Consider the following 25,517-nt stretch of genomic DNA (forward strand, 5'->3'; position numbering starts at 1 on the left):
AAGATTAGTATTAAACAGGAATAACAACACAGAAATAAAAATAGAATGTGTTTATCTGCACAAATGGGATCAACTGTTTCTCTGAAATCAGGGTGAATGCTGCATCTCAGCAATTGTAACCTTATGAGTTCAAAAACATGCAAGGGGCCGCTTTCCTGACCACACAGACCAAGCATTCATGTTCATCCATAAATAGTTTGTCTTCCACGTTTGGTTTCTAATCACCAAATACATATACTTCAAGTTAGAAATCAGTCTTTGTGACCCTGAGTCCTCTTCAGAATCAACAGTGATGATTTTGGCAAATGTCTTGAAATAATGGACTTTAAATTAACAGGAATAATCTTGATAATATCAAAGAGTCTCAAATGCTTTAAATATGAACATTACGGAATAAAATACGGTTCTCATCAGGTCTCCTTCCTGAAATCTCAGTTGAGGTAACCCCTGCAGGTCACTGCCCCGCATTTGCATACAGTTCTGGCCCTCTTTCTGGCAGGGCTATGGTCAAGGGAGTCTGAAGATATATCTCCAGAACCTGAATATGCAGGAAAAAGACAAAAAAAAAAAAAAAAAAGAGAAAAGAAAAGAGGAGAGAGCTGACTAGAATGCACTTAAAATGTTCTTTTAAGGTAACAAACTCAACATCATCACTCAATACCATTAGAGTAAGTTAATACCCTTTGTATTTATAAATGTGGATATTCTGAGATAGATATGAATTGTTTTCTAAGGATGAGCTAGTAAGAGGTACAACTGGTACTTGGCTATCCTTGTGGGAGTGGCTACGTGATGTGAAATTTATGAGAAAATCCAACAGAAAACCCCTTTTTCCTGACAGCACAGCAATCATATGTGAAGGTCATCATTCTTAGAGAAACAGAGGAAAGGAAATATTCCCATTGTTACAATCAAGCAAATAGCATTAAATGTTCTCTCAAAAGTCAGGTTCAAGGAGGAGTAGGTTCACATGTCATTTAAAATCATACTTTGAATCTTGTGAATACATACATATATATACATACATACATATGTATATATACACATACATACACACACACACACACACACACACATATATATATATATATATATATATATATATATATATATCTTAGTAAATCTTCACAGATGAGGGCATATGAATACAAGTGGCATTGAGAAAGTTGCTGCAGTAACTTCCAAAATGGAAGTTTTGAAAACAAATCAGTAGGCAATGTGGTATGTAAGAAAGACCATTCATTCCCTAGCCAAGTCAACCAGATTTCGCCTCTAGCTCTAGCCACCAGATGAACTTTGGACCTTATGTAAGGTAACAAAGTCTTACAGCCTCAGTTGATTTCATCTTTTTTTTTTCTTTTTTTGGTGCCAGTGGCCAGGCCTTATATATACTCTTACTTGGCTTGTTCACTCCTAGCACTCTACCACTTGAACCATGCCTTCAGTCCAGAATTATACTGGTTAATTGGAGTCTCTTGGACTTTTCTACTCCAACTAACTTTCAACTGGGATATCAGATAGCAGACTCCTGAGTAACTAGGATTAGAGGTGTGAGCCACTGGTACCTGGCAATTTGTTTCATTTATATTAATTTGGTTGGGGTAATCTAAGGTCTTAGATATACTTCCTCATACTGAAATGAACACCAATAAAACTATACTTGAAAACCATACCTTTCATTTGATAATCAAAAGTCAGCTCTTCTCCAGCATGTATGGTTCTTGTGGAAAACAATGCAATTCGGGGAAGACGAGTATCAAGGTTGTCAATGAAAACATTGAACACCTGAAGATTTGGGTCACACTAAAAGAGGAACAGGAGAGCCATGTAAGTGAAAGTGATGTCAAGGAGCTCTTTTACATGCCATACACAAAAATTTCAACTTACCGGTATTTTTTTTTTGTACCAATTCTAGAGCTTGAACTCAGGGCCTGGGTGCTATCCCTGAGCTAGCACCCCACACTTGACCTTTTTTGGTGCTTAACTGGAGATATCTCATGAACTTTCCTGCCCAAGCTGACTTTGAACCCTGACCTAAAGATCTCAGCCTCCTGCGTTGCAAGGATTACAGGTGTGAGCCACTGGAGCCCAGCTCAGAGTATTTTTTTTGTTTTTTTTGGTTAGTCGTGGGGCCTGAACTCTGGGCCTGGGCACTGTCCCTGTGCTCTTCAGCTCAAGGCTAGTGCTCTACCACTTGAGCCACAGCACCACTTCTGGCTTTTTCTGCTTATGTCGTGCTGAGGCATCGAACCCAGGGCCTCAAGCATGCAAGGCAAGCACTCTACCACTGAGCCACCTTCCCGGCCCTCAGAGCATTCATTTTTAAAGTTCTGTGGGCTAAGTTGTTTATCATGGAATGCATCTTCAAAAATAGTTTTCACTTATAGAAACTTTAGATACACATGAGGGAAAATAATGCAGTAATTCTGTAAATACAACTATGCAGCTTAACTATTAATGGGTCTGCCAATCTTGTTCATCTAGTCTCATTTTACTCTGGAGACTTTTAGTACAAGTCCAAATTAACATTATTGTTTAATCTGTAACTATTTTGATTCAAATTTTATGTCACAGAGTTTTACTGCTTAAATATTTATTTAGATCTGTTCAACATTTTGAGAACTGTATACTACCGTATGGAATATGCAAGTAGAGAGATTAGGGAATTATATAGAGAAATCAAAACAAGTGTTTAATAATAATATATTAGTTAATTAATAATATATTTATGTTGGGAGGTGGCTATCTTTGAGTTCTGTATCCAGTTACCTTCAGATTCAATAAAAATGAATTAAAATGTGTAAAAATGATACTTGTACTGAACATGTACAAACTGATTTCTCTCGCCAGTATTCCCTAAATAATAGAGTGCAACCAATAGCAACCCTCTACTTATATTATTAGCAATCTAGTCATGATTTAAAGAATAAGAGAAAATGTGCAGGTTGTAGTCAAATACTATAGTAGTATTATTTAAGCTACTGGAGCATTGAAGTATTTTGGTGCCTGCAGAGAATCCTGAAGCCAATCCTGAGATACTAAAGGATTACTGCACCTCAAGTTTATTAAGAAAAAAGTTTTAGCCAGTATGGTACAGTGGCTCATCTTAAGCCACTGTAAGATGGACTGGATTATAGTTCGAGGCTAGCCTTCTCAACCAGTTCATGAGATGTCAACCAATAGCTCAGCATGGTATAATGTATGTCATCCTGTTATGTAGGAGGCTGAGGCCAGCACGGGGGGAAAAAATGTGTGAGACTTTGTCTCAACAGAAGCGGGTATGGTGGTGCATACCTGTCATCTAGCTATTACAGAAAGTATAATATAGATCATGGCCCACATACAGACATGGGCTAAAAGTGAGAACCTATCTCAAAATAACCAGGGCAAAAAAGACTGGAGGTGTAGCTCAGTAGTAAAATGCCTGTTTAGCAAGCATGAGGCCCTGAATTCAAACCCCAGTTCTTTAAATAGCAAACAAACTTTTGTTTTTGTCAGGCCTAGAGCTTGAACTCAGGCCTGAGCAGTTCCTGAGCTTCTTTTGCTCAAGGCTAGCACTATTATCACTTAAACCACAGTGCCACTTCCAGCCTTTTCTGTGTATGTGGTACTGAGGAATTGAACCCAGGGTTTCATGCACGCTAGGCAAGCACTCTACCACTAATTCCCTGCCCCAGCAAACAAACTTTAAGAAGTTTAAAGACTAAAAATGCAGTTAAGTTTCTTACATCTCATTGCTAAATCACACACCAGTTTCTTGGTATGCCATCAACCAGAAGTTTTAACATGATTACATCTTTATAAAGTCAGCTAACTTTACTCCTAGGTGAATTTTATTATCTATATTAGCTATAAAATAGAGTTCATATTGAACACATTGCTTCTCTACCTAGCACCTAGAATATAAGATTCTGTTAGGATTACAACTCTTAAGTTCTTTCAAGTGTGAATTAAACATTTAAGGAATGCTAATAATTTGGAAAACTGATCCTAAATGCTTTCTATACTCCACAAACCCTTAATTATATACATAACATGTTCACATTCTAAGAAACTACATTTATATTCAGCTGCACAGTCGTGACCCTGGGTGGATGCCTGAACTGCACATAATGCCAAATGCTTATTATGTACTATACTTACAATAAAATGAACTTACATATTAGGCACAGTAAGAGACTAACAATAGTGTGACTAACACTATAATAAAATTAAGCAACTGTGATGTGTCCCTCAAAATCAAGTTGTCTTTTCTCCTTTAGAAACACTCTTCACCTTTTTTGCATATCCAAATTGCTTATATCAGTGCTCTTTGTGTGAGGCTAACTTAAGTAAAATAAGGGCCCTTTGAAGACAAGCACTGTGATACTTTGACAGTTAACCCAGTGAGCTAGAGACTAACAAGTGTGTAGGTTTATACAGTGTGGACATGCCGGACAGAGAGCTGACTCACATTATAGATAGGGTGACATTGAACAGTGACAGAGCTCATCTTTCAGAATGGCATGTAACTGAATATTTATCAATTATTTAAATTTTCCACTGAGCATTGGCAACTGACATCAATAACAAACTATGGGAAGGAAGGGAAAATGGTCTAAGAGTTCACCAGGTCAGCTTCCCTAAAACATGATTAGACTCTTGCATAAACATTTTACTTCACTTCCTCCTCTGATGTGGTGATAGTATTTACTTTATTGTTAGAACATTAACATGAACTAACCTAAGACTCGTGCAAACACGTTGGGTTTTTCTGGCACTCTATCCCTTGGGCCACACCACCAGCCCTTTCTCCTTTTACTATTTTCCAGACAGGGTCTCAGGTTTATGCCCAAATCAGTTTCACATTTATGCTTGCTACATAGCTGGGATGGCAGGCAGCATTTATTGGTTAAGATACCTTGCAAATTTTTTTTTGGCCTGGGCTGGCCTCAACAGTGATCTGACCCAATCTCTACCTCCTGAATAGCTAGGGTTACAGATGTGAACTACAATACCCAACCAAAACATGGTCTTCTAAGCACCTTGATGTTTACCTTGCTAGAACAGCAGTAAACCATGGCATAGCAGAAGAGGCCCTTAATATTACAATACTTGGGAAGAGTTTATAGTTTTAAAGGTACTTATCCTTTATGGAAAAGTTATTAAAAAACAGGACCAAGTTGAATTGGTCTTGTCTATAAGTATTTCTTACACTGTGATTCACAAAATGGGAAATATTTCCGTAGCGAGCTGCATCCACTGTGAATTCATCAGATTCATAGTCCAGATCAAAGAGGTATGTGATTCCTTTGTTGTCATAGAGCTGTCCTCGTCTTTCAGCTTCTTCACTTGTGATTACCTAAGGAGAAAAAGCTACTATAGTTTTTTTTCTTCTTTATTTTTTTGAGACAGAGAAATCTTTCTATGTTTCTCAGACTGTTCTCAAACTCCTGAGCTCAAGTGATCTTCCCACCTCAGCCTCCTCAGCAGCTGGGACTCCCGGTCACATCATACCAGCAAAACCATAGCACTTTATGTTATGGTTTTTTATTACTGCTGATCTTAAGAAACATTCATTGCCTAAAAATATATATTGCCTAAAAATGTTTACTGAAAAATTCAAGTGTCATCAAAACAAATGTTCACAAAAAAACTAAAAGCTTTTTTTTTTTTCTTTTTTTGGTCGGTCGTGGAGCTTGAACTCTGGGCTTGGGCGCTGTCCCTGCACTGTTCAACTAAAGGTGAGCGCTCTACTGCTTGAGCCACAGTGCCACTTCCAATTTTCTAGTGGTTTATTGGAGATAAGAGTCTCACGGACTTTCCTGCCCAGGCTGGCTTTGAACCATGATCCTCAGATCTCAGCCTCCTGAATAGCTAGGATTACAGGCGTGAGCCACCGGTGCCCAGCTTCTAAGAGTTATTTTTGAAGTGGGGAAAAAATAATTTGTTAAATAAAACATGGGACAATGAATATGTAGAAGCATAAAAGCACTACTTTTATTATGATTAGGGCCATTCAATACCCTTTACAACTATAGCTCTCTGCAGCCTATAACTGAAGAGTACTACATTTATGAGTATGTGTTCCAAATGTGCTCTGAAGGTATTGTTTTCCTATAACCAATCTCTATGCAGTTATAAATGGAAGTATGTTACAATACAGGAGAGAAGCTAGGATAAATATGCAGGAGCTAGGGATATAACTCAGTGGTAGGGCATCTGCGTACCATGTGTGAGGTCCTGGGTACAATCCCAGTGCTACAGAGGGAAAATGTCATCTAGAATTCTGCTCTTAAGAACCTAGCTTTATCATAAAAACAGCTCAAGAAACCAAAAATCTATCAACCAAATCTAGTTGCTGCTTTCATTCAGTACATATTTTCTTTTTCTTTTCTTTTTTTTGGTCAGTTGTGGAGCCTGAACACAGTTCCTGAGCACTGTCGCTGAGCTTTGCACTTAAGGCTCATGCTTTATCACTTTGAGCCACAGGTCTACTCCCGGTTTTCTGGTGGTTAACTGAAGTCTCATGGACTTTCCTGCCCAGGCTGGTTTTGAACTGTGATCCTCAGATCTCAGCCTCCTGAGTAGCTAAGATTACAAGCATGAGCCACTAGTACCCAGCCTCAGCCAAAATTTAAAAAAGAAAAAAGAAATGAGATTGTCATACTCATCCCCAAAACAGGCAAAGACCCAACAAAAAAAAAGAGAACTACAGACCAGTCTCTTTGATGAACACAGATGCAAAGCTCCTCAATAAAATTCTAGCCAACAGAATCCAGAAACATAAAAAAAAATCATACATTATGACTAAGTAGGCTTCATCCCAGAGATGCAGGGATGGTTTAACATACGTAAATCAATAAGTGTAATCTATCACATCAACAGATCCAAGATCAAGAACCACATGATTATCTCCATTGACCGAGAATAGGCTTTTGATAAAATACAGCACTCATTCATGTTAAAAGCTGTGGAAAAAATAGGAATAGAAGGAATATTCCATAAAACAATAAAAGCCTTACATGACAAACCAACAGTCAGTATTATACTTAATGGGGAAAAACTACAACCAATTCCCCTAAAAACAGGAACAAGGCAAGGATGCCCACTGTCTCCACTCCTCAATATAGTTCTGGAATCCTTAGCCAGAGCAATAAGGCAAGAAAAAGACATTAAAGGGATGGATCCACATAGGGGAGGAAGAAGTTAAACTATCTCTTTTTGCAGATGACATGATTTTATACCTTAATGATCCCCAAAGCTCCATCCCCAAATGTTTAGAGCTTAAACCACTTCGGCAAAGTATCAAGATGCAAAATTAACACACAAAAATCAGTTGCCTTTCTGTACACCAACAATGTACAAGCAGAAAGGGAAATCAAGGAAACAACTCCATTCACAATAAGCTCAAAAAAAAAAATAAAGTATCTAGGAATTAACCTAATCAAAGATGTAAAAAGTCTATTTCATGAAAACTTATAAAAGCCTAAAAAAAGGAATCATAGGGGATACCAGGAAATGGAAAGACCTCCCATGTTCCTGGATAGGCAGAATTAACAGAATGAAAATGGTCATACTGCCAAAATTGATATATACATTCAATGCAATTCCCATTAAAATTCCAATGACTGAAGTAGAGAAAACAGTCCAAAAATTCATATGGAACAACAAAAGACCTAAAATAGCCAAAACAATTCTAGGCATAAGAAAAAATGCAGGAGGGATCACGATACTGGACTTCAAGCTCTACTAAAGAGCCATAATAACAAAGACAGCTTGGTACTGGCACAAAAAGAGACCCGAAGATCAATGGAATAGATTAGAGGACCCAGAAATAAAGCTGCATATGTATAGTCAGTTGATATTTGACAAAGGAGCCTGATACTCTGAAACTACTGCAGGACAGAATAGGAGAGACACTTGAACTTATAGGCACAGGCAGGAACTTCCTGAACAAGAGTCCCAGTGTCACAAATTGGAGAGAGACTTGATAAATGGGGCTACCTTAAAATAAAAAGGGTTTGCACAGATAAAGAAATAGCAACCAAACTAGAAAGAAAGTCAACTAATTGGGAAAAAAATATTTACCAGCAATATATCAGACAAGGGTCTAATATCTATTATATACAGGGAACTCAAGAAACTAACCCCTCACAAATCTAACAAACCAATCTTGAAATGAGCAAGGGAACTAAAGAGAGACTTCTCAGAACAGGTAAAAATGGCAAAGAAACACATGAGGAAATGTTTGTCATCCGTGGCTGTAAAGGAAATGCAAATAAAAACAACACTGACATACCACCTTACCCCAGTCAGAATGGCCCACATCCTAAATTCAGCCAAAGACAAATGCTAGAGGGGATGCGGAGAAAGAGGAATCCTACTGCATTGCTGGTGGGAATGTATACTTATACAACCACTTTGGAAAGCAGTCTGGAGGTACCTCAGAAAGCTAAATATAGACCTCCCCTATGACCCAGCCATACCACTCCTAGGCATCTACCCTGAACAACAGGAACCAGTATACAAAGACACATGCACCTCCATGTTTATTGCAGCACTATTCATAATAGCCAAGATTTCGAAACAACCCAGATGCCCCACTACTGATGAGTGGGGATCCAAAAACTGGGTACCTATATACAATAGAATATTATGCAGCCATTAGAAAGGACAAAATAATGGCATTTGCAGGGAAATGGATGGAACCAGAGCAAATTATTATTTTGTCAGTCATGGGGCTTGAACTCTGGGCCTGGGCGCTGTCCCTCAGCTCTTCAGCTCAAGGCTAGCACTCTACCACTTGAGCCACAGTGCCACTTCCGGTTTTCTGGTGGTTTATTGGAGATAAGAGTCTCATGGACTTTCTTGCCCGGGCTGGCTCTGAACTGCTGATCCTCAGATCTCAGCCTCCTGAACAGCTAGGATTACACGGGTGCCCGGAGGTAAGGTAAGCCAAGAATAGATTGACAAATGGCACATGGTCTCCCTGATATGTGGATGCTTAAGCCAAAATGCAAGAAGATATGAAAAGCAAACAGGGCTCAAGAAACAAAGGACAGCCACTCATTTTGTCTTACCATCACTAAATGACTCCATGTTCTTGTCCATATATATGGTAGATATATACACACAACAGGGGGAAGCCAGGAGGAGGAACAGAATAAGTGGGAAACAGAACAATATACAACCAAGGGGCCCATCAGCTGCACTGGACATAGAAGCAAAAGTAGTAAGCAACCCAAAGACAGTGATGGGAAGGGAGGAATGAGCGGGGAAGAGGGAACAGCCTACACTAAGCAAAAGGAAAGAAATGTAAACATCACCTGATGTGGAAGAAATAATTTGTATTGTCACAGCTCATAGAATTCACAAACTTTATAGACCATGATAATGATAATTTGCCTTGTGAAGGTTAAAATGTGGTTGTGACTTTAACTATCACTATTCCACAATACTGTGAAATATGTGAAATTTATGTAATCATCTAATCTCAATTTTAAAAAAAAGTGGGAGAAGGGAAGGATTAGGAGCAATGGATGACAATGTTGTCAGACACCTTGTATTCATATACTGTTTTGTAGAATGGGAACTTCTTTGTATAACTAGTTAAAGGTAATAATAATAAAAAAAAGTTAAAAAATGAGATCATATAAGATCTGGTAATTTCTAAGTATGAGAAAAAAAGATTCAAAGCAGGGATTTCATTTCAAAATTCTAGATTAATAGAGATAATTAAACATGACTCAATTTCAAAGAATCAAAGTAACCAGTCAGATAATCCCAGAAATGGTGACCCTTGTTATCTTTGTCACAGCTTAACCATCATTCAGTTCAAGATACTGTAGTGCAATGAAAAGAATAATTCTGGAGTTTTGAATCCTGCCTCTTGTTTTCTACTGAGGCTTATTACTCAATTGGCCTTGAGCAAATTACTCAATTTCTCTGTACCACAGTTTCTTTAGAATTGAGAGAACTCGTAAAATATGGTGCTTATTACAAGAGTATGGTGGCACATGAGAAATACTAGTTTATAGTTGTGCATACATATAGTTATATGCATACATATAAAAGTAAATTTGCTAGTATCTGACAATTTACAAAATGGTTTGTAATTCAAAGTGGCTGAGTTATAAAGAGATTTTTCTTATGGATACATGAATGTATATTTTATAATACTCATAAACCACTGGTCTATTAGATAACATTATGTTGATTCAGAGTATTTAATAAACTTAACCATTATTTGGCCAAATGAGTGAGGTAAATTATGCCTTCTAATTTCAAAGTCAGAATGTGTTTAGGATTTTCTTATGACGTGTATGGAAAGACAGACATTATATTTTAAAAAATATGCATCTGTGCTCAATGAATATGGATGTTTGTTGAAAGATGACTCTATTTTTTGCACATAAAACAATATTTCTCATCATGCTAGTGAACCCTTCTCCTAAACCTGAAAATGAGCTCCTATATATCTACAAATGATAATACAAAGACATATGAAATATTTATGTTGCTGCAGAACCAGGTATAAACCTTAAATATTGTTATGCAGTAAACTGAATATACCTCTCCAACATACTCCATGACAAAACTCATCCTTTTAATCTTCACAAGGGTTTTCACACCCCAGCCGCGGCCATTGCTAGTTCGAAAGATGCAAAGTGAATACTGCGTGCCTTTTTGTACAATCCTATTGGGACAATCTGGTCCACACTGGCACCTTGAGTTGCATTCATAGATGGGGGTACCAGGTGGGATTCTGATTTGTTGGTTCTTATTGTAAGCAAAAAGAACTCCAGCTTCCGTAGGACAGCATTTCTCATGGAAGCAATCTGTGCATGAACAACCAAAGGTAACTTCGCTGACTAAATTGATCCCGGGGGCTGGCTTGTATTCATTTATGTAGAAGAAGTCTGAAGGTGGGCCCTCCAAGTCAACAGTATTTTCAACTAATATCATTCCTTTATGAGTCTTGCTTCTGTTGAGTTCTTCTTGCCACCTCTGCAGAGCTAGTCTTTGTTTAGCTTTCTTCACAATATACTCAGCAACAGCAGGTTTTAAAGCTTTGTGGTCGTCTTTGGGAATTATGGCTTTGCCTTTCTTTACCTGAGATAAATAGTCATGCTTGTCATTATAAAATTGTTGAAGCAGTAATGGACACTTGAGATTTTGCAAAGGTTCCCAAGTATTTGTGGAATCTGGCCATCCTTTCCATTTTACAAGATAATATTCCATATCCTTAAAATATAAAAGAAAATGCAAATCAGATTATGACTGTGTCAATTACTTGAAAAAATGAGATATCACCATTTTTCTTAGTAAAAAGTTTAGAGTATGTACATGTTCACAAGTTCCTGACAGATAGCAAGTACAAATCATACAAATAAAACTACTTGCCCTTATGTTATGTAAAATACAGAATTTAGATATAGTACAACATGTTTGCTAACAGGTGAGAAGTATCTTACCTGGAGAAAGATAAAGGCACTGAAATTCACAAATACTTTCCTAAATAGTAAATTAGGCTAAACAAAAAAAGTATTTAGCTTGATTGTGGAAAGAGATGGTCCAAAGCTCACTAACTCCTAGGCTGATGTCTCGTTTGGCCCACTCGGATGCAGGTGGTTCTTTATGATCATAACTTCATGCTGGTCACTGGACATTAGGGAACTTATATTTCCTGATGTCATGGTCAGATATTCTTTAAATATTCTCAGCATTCGTTGTCCAAGTCACTGCTACACAATGTAGCACTATGGAGAACCTGAAGTGGGGCTAACATACTCAATTGAAATGTGCTTTAAGTATAATACACATTGAATTTCAAAGACATAATATGAAAAAGGAAAACACCTGACTTAAAACATACTAACTGCATGCTGAAATTGTATACATACACATATACACATATATGTATTCCACACATGAAATTATATGTAATGTGTGTGTGTGTGTGTGCGCGTGCGTGCATGAGCACATGTGGTGCTAGGGATGAAACCCAGGACTTGTTCACATTCTACTCAACAAGCAATTATTCGTATGAAAGAACTCTGCTTCACTTTCAAAACTGAATGCAATATATGCTTTCTTCTGTTAAAATGTGTTAAAAATATTGTCTGAAGATATATACAAAATCCATATTGGAAATATACAGCAATAAGTCTAGGGCACACTAAAATATTTGTCAAATTGGGCTTAAAGCTTAAAACTGTCTCTCATAATTTGGTACTTTTACACTACGATAGATCTTAAGACTTCTATTCTTTTTTTTTTTTGGGTCCGGTCATGGGGCCTGAACTCTGGGCCTGGGCGCTATTCCTCAGCTCTTCAGCTCCAGGCTAGCGCTCTACCACTTGAGTCACAGCACCACTTCCGGGTTTTTTCTTTTTGCTTATGTGGTGCTGAGGAATTGAACCCAGGGCTTCAGGCATGCAAGGCAAGTGCTCTACCACTGAGCCAACTTCCCAGCCCTTCTATTCTTCTTAATTCTAAATTTAATTTTTTTTCTGATGCCACAAAAAAGCAATGTAACCTTGGTCCTGGTTTTATTGCTATACTTTTTTTCCTACCATTGCCCTGAACTATGCCAAATAAATGTTGCCAGAAAATCCATGAAAGAAAAGGAAACAATGGCTTTAAGTCACATGATAAATTATCATCTAGAAAAACTAAAAATATGTCACTCAAGTTTATTTCCCAAATAGTACACAGTAGTCCCAAATAGTACACAGTAGTGGTTATTTAAGTCATTTGTACTTTAAGTGACTAAGTTTTATTGTAAATCATATTAGTAACTATGTAACTTATGGATAATAAATATACATAAAAATGTAAATGTTTTGGAAAATGGCACAAAATAGCACAAAAAACGTTTTATTTTGGGCTTGTAGATTTTTATCTTTAAAATTAAAAAATGGCATTTCCATTTTGAAAAGATAGTTTTTACCCAGAAAAATCACTGACTTTATGAAACAAATTCAATAACCTAAAATTCCAAATAAAACTTCACAACTCCTAGGCTTATCTATTATATCAGTATCTTATTCTTATCTGTAAGCAACTCTGTATTACCTACAGAAATGGAATACAGTGAAGTGGTGAAGTGAACCATAAGTTACCCCTGTGTAATTTGGAATGCAGTTATGCATTTCTTCTTTAAGACACTAGATTCTACTGCATTTGACATAAGCTCAATTAAATCACACAGTCTAATATTTCTACTAAGTACTTGAAAGGTTGCTCAGTAGGAAGCATGATGAAATATAGGGCATTATAGTAGTAAAATCTCATTGGGAGAACAGGCAACGTGTGGGATAGAAACTTGAGATATATTTAAATGTCAAAATACTTTAAGACAGTCAATTACAGTAAAAGAGAAAGAGAAAAGTAAATGTAGGACAGATGACCAGAAAAGAGAAGTAGAACAAACTACTCCATGAAAGACTGAACTTATGTAAGGAATACTGCACAATACTGTCCAACAACTTGTATAAATATTAGTTTAGGGATAAGATTTATACAAGTTGCTGGGCACTGGTGGCTCACGCCTGTAATCCAAACTACTCTGGAGGTTGAATGAGGATCATGAGGATCAAAGTTTGAAGTGTGAGAAAAGCTCTTTTCTATTAAAGTAGTTTGCTTCCTTTCTGTCAATCTTGTAAGAATTGTTTTTCTGAAAAGTGTCTGCTTTGGCCCATGGGCCCTTGTTAATTTCACTTTAGTTACATATATCCTTTTCCTGAGCACTTTCATTAAAACATCCTGTTAGAAATTCCTTAAATTTTAGTTGCATCCTGTTAATTAAGCTGCATCCTGTTAATTAAGCTGCATCCTTTTGCAGATGGTGAACCTGAGCTCAGCCAATGTGAGCAGAGGGGTGGGGCTTTGCTGAGTTAGAGATTAAAAAGGGAGCAGCAGGCCTGCTCTGTGTGCTTGCTTGCCAGATTTTTGGCTAGTGGTGTACCATTCTGATCCTAATTATTACTCAGGCTGAAATCCTAGGATCTTGGTTCAAAAAGCCAGCTCAGGCAGGAAGGTCTGTAAGACTCGTATCTCCAATTAATCACCAGAAAACTGGCAGTGGAGCTGTAGCTCAAAGAAGTAGAACACTAGCCTTGAGCAAAACAGCTCAGGGACAGCACCCAGGCCTTGAGTTAAAAACTTCAGAAACACCCACCACCACCACCACCACCAAAGTAGGACCTACTTGTCCTAAAGTTGGAATATCAAAATTTCTTCTTCATTCTCCTTTCCAACTTGCGTGTGTGTGTGTGTGTGTGTGTGTGTGTGTGTGTGTGTGTGTGTGTGAATAATATTTGAACTCAGGGACTGCTTGCCAGACAGGTGTTCTACCACTTGAGCCACACCTCTAACCCTTTTTGCTTTGGTCATTTTTGAGACAGGGCAACCTAGACTGTGATCTTATTTATGCTTCTTGTATAGCTGGGATGAGAAGTACACATCATCACAGTTCTATTGAGATGGTTCTTGCAAACTCTGCCTGGACTGGTCTCAAATCATAATCTTCCTTATCTCAAACTCCTGAGTAGCAAAGATTATAAGTGTGAGCCACCACACAGGGCTCCTTGTGTCCACCCGCCCCCCCCCCCCTCCAGACCACTTTCTGTCTACCATTTAATCTGGACTGTCCTTGGATGCCTTTTGCACTAAAGTGTTTATCCTCATTTTACCATCTGATGAATACTATATACTGTTCCACAACCAATGTCACATATATAACATTTTAGATAGTTTCAGAATTTGGAGTTCCATGTTAAGAAGTACTGTGCTAAATACTCTCTCTGGCAACAGCACCACTCCAATGGTTTAGACTATAAGTTATGTTGATGACACCCAACACTACCTACAAACACCCAATTCTAACAGCCTACTTGATGTACAACAGGTTCTTAGAGTAATCTAGACGGAATTCACCACTGTACTTCCTAAAGGGATTTAGATGAGACTGAAATAAGGAAGTGTTCACTAGGCAAACTGAGAGGTGTCATTCTAATTAGGGAGAAATTTGTGACATGGAAGCAGAAGGAGGAAATGGTCTAGTATGTTCAAGTACAAGCAGTAATTCAGTATAGCTACAGGACAGTCTATCAATGATACTGTAATGTGAAATTGAGCCACACAGGCATCCAGGGGCCTATTCCTTCTCCCAGTCCAATTCATCAGTTTCATTAAAGGAGGGCTTCTTCCTATCCATCTCTGTTACTGTAGCTTTAGTTACTTCTGGCTTCAATTCTTGCCTAGATTATCTTATCTAGATTATTGCATTAATTTTCTAAACAAATTTCCTGCCTTCAAACTGACCACTTTAATCCACAAAACTAGGTACTCTTTGTTTTCTTACTTGAAAATTATTAATAGTTCCACTATTGCTTACAAAATATGGTTCCAAATTTCCTATTAAAATGAAGAAAGCTTTTCTGAAATGGGGATGTAGCTCACTGTTCCAGCACTTGCCTAGCATGTTCAAGGTCCTGGGTTAGATCCTAAACACTGTAAAACAAAATCCCCTAACTCTTCCTTAGTAGGGTGGTAGTTCATACCTGTTAAGTCTCAGCTACCCTGGAGGCTATGGGACTTGAGCTCACAAGTCTGTTACCAGCCTGAACAACACAGGGATACCTTGTCTAGAAAACAAGGCCCCTGGTGCCTCTATGGCTCAATCTGGCGTTATAGAATCGTTAATAAACTAACCTGTAGCCATCCTGAAGTACTGCTTATAGTTTAACATTCCAGACTATTTGCTTCTTTTCTAATTACCCAATTAAATTGGCCTTTCACTCAGTGAACATGTATTTCAGTCTCATCCTTTTAGATGTAACCTGTTCATCTTTTAAAACAGGTCAAATACTACAGCTGGTTCTTTTATTTGTGACAGTAATGGCACTGGGGTTTGAACTCAGGTGCTCCTAATTACTAGACAGACCATACCATTTGAGCCACACACCCCAACCCAAATGTCACCTCTCTGTGAAATCCTTCCTATTCCTCTTGCCCCAAAAGAACTGCTGTCAACCATGTGTTCTCGTTTCTAATTTAAACTACAAGCAGTTTGTGAGAAGAGATGAAGCTTTACTCCTCTTGCAGGAAGGACTACCTTTCCTGCCAGCTTGCTTCAACCTCTTCTGACAGTTCTTCCTGCAAGTATTTCTTGTTGTCCTTCAGGATTCATTTTCTCTTGTTCTCATTTGCTTTACTTAGATGGTCATTTACCACTTCACCAATTCACAGTACAACAGCCAGAGTAATATTCTCAGCACATGCATCTCATCATGTCATTTCCCTGCTTAAAGCTACTACATAGCTCCTTGCAGTCTCGATTGCCTATGAGAAGTTGCATTTCCCAAGTCACATCAATTCTATAGCTCATCTCACTCTCTTCTTGTCGACTATTGACACTTGCTATTCCTTGAAGATTCTGTATCAAGATCCAATCCACTTACCTTCATTCTTTAGGCCTAAGTATCCTTAATGGAATAAGTTAGATCCTTAGGTTATAGAAGCACTCACCTCAACTATAATAGAGTACTTGGTATAAGCACTTAATTCTCTCAGAATTTCGTTATCTTATAAACTCCATATTATCATGCCCTATACTCATGTCCTTTAATGCTGAGATTCCTAGTTCCTAGTGCAAGACACGGCAGATGGCCAATAAATAACTGTTGAGATAACAAATGGGTAAATTTACCCATTCCCAGGAGTTCAATCTTTATCTTTTTGACAATTATTTCAAGGTCTCTTTTTCTAATTACATCTCACTTTTGATTTGGAGCCATATTTTCACCTTTACTTAAAAGTGTACTCAAGTTATTTCCCTCAGATCCAATTTCCTTCTCTAATATTCTTGGATCTTGAACAATAATAATATTTAAACCAATTCTATGCAAATCAGAAACTCATACTTTTCTAGATGTAGCTCCTTGATTGCAGAATCCTACTACCCCAACTACAAATCAAATATTCATAAATTTTACCTTTAAACAAGCCAGGTGCTAGTAGCTCATGCTTGTAATCCTAGCTATTCAGGAAGCTGAGATCTGAGCATCATGGTTCAAAGCCATCCTGAATAGCAAAGATTACAGACAGACTTAGGAATGCAGTCTTAAAATGGGTACCATGTTGAACTTGGGCAACTGTACCTGAAATGGAGCCTCGAAAGAGGTGAAGGTCATAGAAAGATTTGGGTGTCATGAGACAAACTGGTATAAGCAGAAGCCATTAGGAAAGAGGTCACCCAGACAGCAACTACAAAGTGAGAAGAAGGCCAAGCATAGAACCTTGGAAATTATCTACATTTCAGAGAAAGGTTGGATAGAAGACAGTACAAGATTTGTAAAGAACATTGGAAATTGTAATCCTAGCTATGTGGGAGACAGGAAAGAGAGAACACAGTTTGAAGCCAGCCCAAGCAAATGAGATTCCATCTTAACAAATGGCTGGGTGCAGTGGTGCATACCTGTCATCCTCAATGAACAGTGGAAGGAAGAAGGAAGGCTGGCCCACTTCAAAATAAATGCAAAAAAACACACTGGGAGTGTGTCTTAAGAGATAGAGTGCCTGATTTCAAATACAAGGTCTTCAGTTCAATTAACCAAACAAAAACAGGGTTGGGAATGTGGCATAGTGGTAGAGTGCTCACCTAGCATGCATGAAGCCCTGGGTTCAATTCCTCAGTACTACATAAACAGGAAAAGCCAGAAGTGGTGCTGTGGCTCAAGTGGTAGAGTGCCAGCCTTGATCACTGAGAGGCTCAGGAACAAAGCCCTGGCCCTGAGTGCAAGCCCCAGGACTGGTAAAAAAAAAAAAAAAAGGAGTACTGATACAGGCTAATGATAGTAAACACTGACATAATCACCAAATGTCACTGTCTTATTCTAGGTATTTTATACTAACTCATTTCATGTTAATTATACCTTGTGAGATGGCAATGTTACTCTATTTTATAGACAAAGAAGCAGAAGGACAGAGAGAAAGCTAGAATTTGAGCCACAGACAAGAATTTCAATGAGGAAAATGGAGCAACAGTGTTGAATGTGGAAAGACTTGAGGCCTTCAAACTTGACATTAGAAGGTCAATGAAAAGAGCACAAATCAAAAATGGGTTAAAAAGTAATGGAATTGTGTGGGCATATGCTGATGATCCCCGATACTGTAGATATAAGAGGATCATTGTTTGAGGCCCGAATATCAGGGTTCAAGGCAAGCACAGCAAAGTTAGCATAGATTTTATCCAAAAAACAAACTAAAAGTAAGAGGCATTTTTTAGGACAATGAAAAATGCTAAAATGACTAATTTCAGTATACTAAGCTTTGAATTGTAAATGTTATCTATGTGAATTGTATGATAGTATGCAAATTACATCTCAGTGATGCTAAGATGTAATGGGAAGTGAATATAGGAATACAGGAATGCTTGCATGAGTGGTAAGGGAATATAAAAAAAGATTTCTGGGCTAGGAATGTAGCTTACTGCTAAGAGTGCTTGCCTAGCATGCATGAAGCCCTAGGTTTGATTCCTCAGCACAATATATAAAGAAAAAGCTGAAAGTAGCTGGCCTTGAGCAAAAGAAGCTCAGGACAGTGCCCAGGCCGAGTTCAAGCCCCAGGACTGGCAAAAAATATAAGTAAATAAAAAAATTCTGTGGACAAGGTAATATTTGAATATGTTTATTGAGACAAATCAGTGAGAATGGAGCTTGCTATTAAAAAAGACACCAAGTTGGTATTGTAGCATGTGTCAGTTAATCTCAGCACTTTAGAGGCTGAGGCAGGATGGCCAGGAGTCAGAGGCTAGCATGGCTAGCCTAGCGAGACTTTCTCTCAAAAACTGAAGATACTGTCACAGGTCAAAGTCAGGATATTGAATAGGAAGAAAACAAAACACATCTTTAAAATGAAGAGTGCATACAGATAACTGGTGGGAAGATGAGGACTTTAGTCTTCAAAGATCTGTTCACTGAGGTAGAAGAGGAAGTATTCGGCTGAATATGAGAAAACAAGGGGTAGAGGAAGTGATCCAGAAAAACCAATAAATACTGAGAAAATAGGTATGAATGGTGGAAATAAAATAGATTAAAAAAAAACCTGTTGGGCTGAGAAGGTGGCTCAGTGGCAGAGTGCTTGCCTTGTATGCATGAGGCCCTGGGTTCGATTCCTCAGCACTACATAAGCAGAAAAAGCCGAAGTGGCACTGTGGCTCAAGTGGTAGAGCGCTTGCCTTGAGCTAAAGAGCTTAGGGACAGCACCCAACCCAGAGTTCAAGCCCCACAACCAATCAAAAACAAAAAAACAAAAAACAAAAAAAACCCTGTCAAGTAGAATTGATAGGTATGAGAATAGAAGTACTTGAAGGAGCCAAAACGTATGATCATCTGATTTCTCAGTGATGTGAATTTTTCCACAGCTTGTAAATGCCCTGGAGGATGGCTGGGCTGTTTCAGGAGCAGAGGGATGCTGAGGGCAGAGGTAAAAGTGCTTAATGGATGTAAGCGTTACTAAGCAGGAAAGGCAATGATACCAAAAGATAGACATTTTAGAGGAGAACTAGATTTGGTGACAGTTCAACAGAAGAAACAACAGAGTTAAAGCAGGATTCTTGACTCCTTCACCTGAAGAAACAGATTATTTACCAAGATAGTTCTTCACCAGAAGAAGTTATAAATGAATTTCTGAAAAATATATTTTACATGTTTTACATCTTAAAAAGCTTCTTATTTAATCATGGCACTCAATGTATGTATGTGAAAATGGAGTCACATAACTTGAAGGGATAAATGAGATTGGGAAAGATGGGGAGAGCAATGAAAAGGGTGACACTGATCATTTGCAGCCCCCTCCCTCTGTGCCCTCTTCCCAAAAACTTGTTTCCATTCCATGGTATTCATTTTGATAAACAGTTCAGTAGTTGGAAGAGCTCAATTCTTAAGAAGACTAAAGGAAAACCCAGAGAAGTTAGATGAACTTGCTGACATCAGTTGTGAGGTACTAAACAAAAGCCCCAAATGCCTTTGAAACTCAGGACATTGTTATACCACTGAATCTATTAAAATCTGATGTGTGAAATAACAAATGGTAATGCTTCTTGAGGACATTTAGCAACACTAACATTGGTTGAAATTCTAGGCTCATTTCAGGAGATCATGGGGGAGCTATAATGCAGGAACAAAATGACTGAAAGGAGAGACCAACTGTTTGCTTTGGTAATCCACATGGAGATAAGACTTGGATGTAGAGGGACAAAAGCACCTTAATATATTCTAGTGTTAGCGTTTTATGCTTCAAATTCCTGTCAGTATTACTTGGAAAATAGGTAACGGGACAGTATCAATGAATCACTACCTAGAATTTGAAACATTAAGAAGAGTTTGCTTATTTCCTTATTTATCGTTATGTCACAGAAATAGGAAATACTGAAGTGTGAATAGGTCTCTTTTAAGGATCTAGATATTTGCCTTACCTTTTCTACCTTGTAGTCACACAAGTATTCCACCTCATAATTGTTTTGATTCTTTTTGGTGACTCCCATCGATTTACATGTGAGCTTTTCTTGTCTACATAATTCCTGAAGAGTATCAAGTGAAACTAGGCAAGGAACACACCACACTACAATAAGAAAATAGAGTTCTTTACTAATGAAATAGCTACTCAGTTAAAACAAAATATGAGATACTTAAAACCTTTACATTTCTACCCTTCAACTGGTAATTTTGGTCTAAAAGTCAGTATGATAAGAAACCAATCATGTGTGTTCAAAAAAAAGCATTAAAGAACTGTGGTATTAGTTTTCTTGTGCTTTCTAATAGATTTTTATCCTACTATGTTTAACTGATTATTGGTTAATTTCTATTAAACCATGTGAGAAAGCCTTCATGTCTGTAAGCTATCTAAAGATTACATATAGAGGTCGATATGATGTAATGTTTTTGACTTTCCCATTATATTCTACATAGAATTACTATCTGAATAACACATATCTCTGGGTCATACTTAATGTTAAAAGTACATTGAAAAAAATATATATTTATTTTTTGGCTGGTCCTGGAGCTGGAAATCTGGTCCTGGGCACTGTCTCTGAGCTTCTTTTGCTCAAGGTGAGCATGCTACGACTTGAGCCACGGTCTCACTTCCAGCTTTTTTGAGTAGTTTTTAAATTGGAGATGGACTTTTCTGCCCAGGCTGGCTTCAAATTGTGATACTTGGCTCTCAGCCTCCTGAGTAGTTAGAATTACAGTGTGAGCCACCAGCACCTGGCCTAAAATATATTTTAAAAAATCGTAATTAAAAAGTAACTTTTCTGCCAGGAGCTCTTATCCAATTAACTACAAAAAAGAAAAAGGCTGGGAGCCCAGCTGTGGCTCAAAAGTGATACAACACCAGTCATGAGCAACAAAATTCAGGGACAGGGGCTGGGAAGGTGGCTCAGAGGTAGTGTTTGCCTTGCATGCATAAGGCCCTGGGTTCGATTCCTCAGCATCACATAAGCAGAAAAAGCCAGAAGTGGTGTTGTGTCTCAAGTAGTAGAGCGCTAGCCTTGAGCTGAAGAGCTGACGGATAGCGCCCAGGCCCAGAGTTCAAGCCCCATGACTGACAAAAAATAAAACAAAAAATTCAGGGACCGCAACCAAGCCCTGAGTTCAAGCTCAGAACCAGAAAAAAACCAAAACCCCAAACAAAAAATTATATAATCCTAATAATAATCTTTATTATGATAAGCATTCCCTTTAGTCTTTATTTTTCCTTTCATTAAGCTGTTGGGGTCTAGCATAATTTGACCCTTGTGACGAACAGCTGTTAGACCCTTCATTGACTCCAGTGAAAGACCACAGTTAAGCAGCCAAACTATGCTAGACTACCTGCTCTGAATCCTCCATTGTCTTGAGGAATCTACATAGCAACTACAACTGCTTAATGAGGTATTCTCTGGCTCCCCTGTGTATTGTCCCAGTTAGTACCAACCAGGTCAACTAGCTTGTGCAGGATTGTTATTATTATTTGCCACCACAAGCCTCAGAGAACTCTCAGCCTTCAGCCATTTCTACCTTGGCCAGAGGGAGAGCCTTTCCCTGGCTACCAGCAGCAGGACAAGGGCATGGAGTCATGCTGTGAATGCTGTGGTTGAGCAAGCACACTCTGTACTTACATGCTGGTGCATGCACCCTGGCCACACTTTCCTGGCCATATAAACAGGCTTTTCAGCTCACTCTGGGAGCCAGCTGGAAGATACTACCATGAGCTCGCTGGTGTTGCAACAGCAGACCCAATAAAAGGCTTTTCTCCAGTAGTCTTTTCTTGTCTCATTTTGAGATTTGTCTTTAGTAGAGGGAGCTGTGCTGATAACAAGCAGGACAGGGGAAATGGCAGCAGAGCAGTAGCAGTGGCAAAGGTGGCATCAGCCTGGCAGCTACAGGGGTGATGGACAGGTGAAGGGTTCCAGAAAGCCAAGGCAGAAATGAACAGGAGCAGAGGACACAAGAGACAGGAAGATCTGTGAAAAGCTGGAGAAGAGAAACTGAGAGTCCTGCTCACTGAAAAGTTCCAGAAAGCTGCCGCCAAGCTTGAAGGGCTAAATTGTTAGCCACCCTGGGCCCAAGAGCTGTAATATTTGCAGCTTAAGGTGAAGGGTCCTACTAAGGCCTGTGCAAATACATCAGCGATAGCTGCTTGCTGGGTCTGCTGATGGAGGCAAAGGGTTATAGAATAGCTTCCAAAGGCTCCCGCTGGGTAAAGCCCGCAGCCTTAAGCCCCTGAGTGCCCAGAGTAGGGCTTCCAAAGCCATAGCTGCAACAGGCTGCTAGCTCTCTGATCATGGTGCTTTAAACCTCTTGGGTCTGCCAGTCCAGCCCCTAACAAGGGTGGGAACCATCAAGTTCATAGGCCCACAAAGTCATATGGTCTGGCCATGCCAAGCCAACCACAGACAATCAACACATTGAGCTTTACAATTTTTATAGCAACAAAAATTTATATGTGAATCATAAAAGAAGACCAATTTTGAGGAACAAACAAAGCCCTCAGCCTTGTAGTACTAGATAGCAGGTACTACAAGAGGCTCGCTGCTCAAGGCCACGATTTCTATCCAGGTAGAGCTCAAAAGGACCAGTTTAACTGAGTAGGCCACACAAACACGGTGGCTTTAAAAGCAACAGCCTGTATCGACAGAGAACGAGATGTCCCTTGACTATTTATGAAACAATAGCACTACCATAAAAATCCCTGCACCAGTTAGCACTAACCCCACCATCCCTAAAAGAAGTACTATTTTAAAAGGGAAAATAACAATAATAATAATGAAGTCATAATGGGGTGAAAAAACACCTCGGAATTCTAGAATGTACTGCAAAGTTCCAAGCTTTCCGAGTGCCTAATCACACACACACACACACACACACACACACACACACACACACACACACACGCGTTAATTTTCCAGCTGCCAAAAAATAAAACTCCAAGTTCCTGCTGGGCAAAATAAGTTTCAGGGCAAGCCAGAGGTCGCACTCACAAATGACCACTCTCGGGGCCTCTCCTCCCCGTGTGGCCCCCGCGGGAGGGGGGCCGGCCCATCCTAGCACCCGTCCTCCCACCGACCCCCACGCCTACAGGCCCGGGCTCTTTCCAGTCGAAAGCAGCCAGCAGCGAGCCACAGCCTCAGCCCTGCCCGCGGGCGCCCGGGAGGGATCTGGGGGAGGCGGACACGGAGGGGCGGCGCGAGGGGGCCGCGACACGGAGAGGGGCGCGAGGGGCGACACCATGGGGGGGCAGATACGTAAAGGGAGGGACGACTGGGGGGGGACACAACCGGGGGGGGCAATAGAGGGGCGACCGGGGGGGGGGGAACAACACGGAGGGGCGACCGGGGAGGGGGGACAACACAGAGGGACGATCGGGGGAGGGGGACAACACAGAGGGGCGACCGGGCGGGGACAAGGCACGGAGGGGCGGCCCGGGGGAGGGACCCAACCCGGAGGGGCGGCCCGGGGGAGGGACCCAACCCGGAGGGGCGGCCCGGGGGAGGGACACAACCCGGAGGGGCGACCCGGGGAGGGACCCAACCCGGAGGGGCGGCCCAGGGGAGGGACACAACCCGGAGGGGCGGCCCGGGGGAGGGACCCAACCCGGAGGGGCGGCCGAGGGGGGGGGGGACACGGCACGGAGGGGCGGCCCGGGGGAGGGACACAACCCGGAGGGGCGGCCCGGGGGAGGGACCCAACCCGGAGGGGCGACCCGGGGGAGGGACACAACCCGGAGGGGCGACCCGGGGGAGGGACCCAACCCGGAGGGGCGACCCGGGGGGGGGGGGGGGGGGGAACACGGCACGGAGGGGCGGCCCGGGGGAGGGACACAACCCGGAGGGGCGGCCGGGGGGGGGGGCGGGGAGGGCACAACACCGAGGGCCCCGGGGAGGCGAGGAGGCAGCGGGCCGGGGCCGGGGCCGGGGCCGGGGCCGGGTGAGGCAGAGGCTGAGCACCGCGCGGGGAGCTGGCGGAGAGTCGGGTGTTCGCGGAGCGAGGACGACGTCCCACCAGGCGGCCGTGCGGTTAGCCCGCGAGATGGCGGGGACGCTGGCCGGGCCTCGGGCGCATGCCTGGGTACGGGGAGGGCGAAGCGGCGTGGGGTGGGGGTCGCGCTCCAGTCTCACCTCTCCGCGCTCCGGCCCCGGCTGTCGCCATCTTGGGGAGCATTCATTCAAATTCGCGCGGTCGAACCGAACAGCTCCGCCAGACGACGCTCCGCCCCCGGCGCGGCCCCGCGTGGGACTCGGAAGGCCGAGGCTGGAGGCTGAACTCCGCGATGCGTCGTGACGTCAGCGGGGGGCGCAACCCAGGCGACGACCAGCGCGCCTGCGCGAACCCACGGCACACGAGTGGAGAGGGGCGGGGCGAGCGCCAGCGTGTGGGCGTGGCCTCTCGCCTGGGCATATTTGGACCTTTCTCGGGAAGCGCTTTTCCCACGTTGCTGCGCGTACCGTGCAAACCCAGAGGACGTGCATCCTGGGGGAAGGGTGCGGGGGGGAGCTTCCCTCCCGCTCCCGTTCTCAGCCACCCGAACCCAAAAGCGCTTGTGAAGAAAGTCAGTGAGATTCCCAGCAGCTGAGATTCTCATCAGCACGGGGCCTGGGCAGTGTGTATTTATTTGAAAGCTTCCCGGGTAATTCTAACGTGCCCCGCAGCCTGAAACACGGGAATCGGAGATTTCAGTGCAGATTTGAATTCGCAAGTTACGGTGGGAAGCCCGTGGGTTTGTCTGTTGCTGTTGCTGGCCGGGACTGTGGGCACACTTCGGGGGCCAGGCTGCAGCTACTCCAAGGACCTCCTAACTGGTCTTCACTCTAGACCCCTGGACCCCACCAAGCCCCTATCTGTCCTTCGTGTTATCTATCGGTGATTATTCTAAACATCTTGAAGCAAATCTTGAGCAAGTCGTGAGAACTTGGTAGGCAGCCAACTGACATCTACTAATGATTTCTAAAAGATTTTTGTGAAAACTTACATGTTTCAAAGCATGATGGA

The 25,517-nt window shown here is 41.1% G+C and overlaps 1 protein-coding gene across 3 annotated transcripts; it reads right to left on the minus strand.

Annotated features, from left to right (window-relative positions):
* Positions 1-24,745, minus strand: Suv39h2 (suppressor of variegation 3-9 homolog 2). Of its 3 annotated transcripts, none has more exons than XM_042686277.1 (6): positions 24,647-24,741; positions 20,465-20,589; positions 10,555-11,226; positions 5,195-5,341; positions 1,674-1,803; positions 1-538 (listed from the first exon to the last, which is right to left on the minus strand). In XM_042686277.1, the coding sequence occupies exons 1-6, from the start codon at positions 24,687-24,689 to the stop codon at positions 432-434; spliced, it is 1,224 nt and encodes a 407-aa protein (XP_042542211.1). In that variant the 5' UTR covers positions 24,690-24,741; the 3' UTR covers positions 1-431. The 3 variants fall into 3 exon arrangements, with proteins under 3 accessions (XP_042542211.1, XP_042542210.1, XP_042542212.1); XM_042686276.1 differs by having other exon boundaries at positions 20,465-20,610; positions 24,647-24,739; XM_042686278.1 differs by lacking the exon at positions 20,465-20,589 and having other exon boundaries at positions 24,647-24,745.
* Between the last annotated feature and the right edge of the window lie 772 nt (positions 24,746-25,517).

Source organism: Dipodomys spectabilis, unplaced genomic scaffold (assembly GCF_019054845.1).
Source record: "Dipodomys spectabilis isolate Male_0828 unplaced genomic scaffold, ASM1905484v1 ptg000096l, whole genome shotgun sequence".
Lineage (NCBI taxonomy): Eukaryota > Metazoa > Chordata > Mammalia > Rodentia > Heteromyidae > Dipodomys > Dipodomys spectabilis.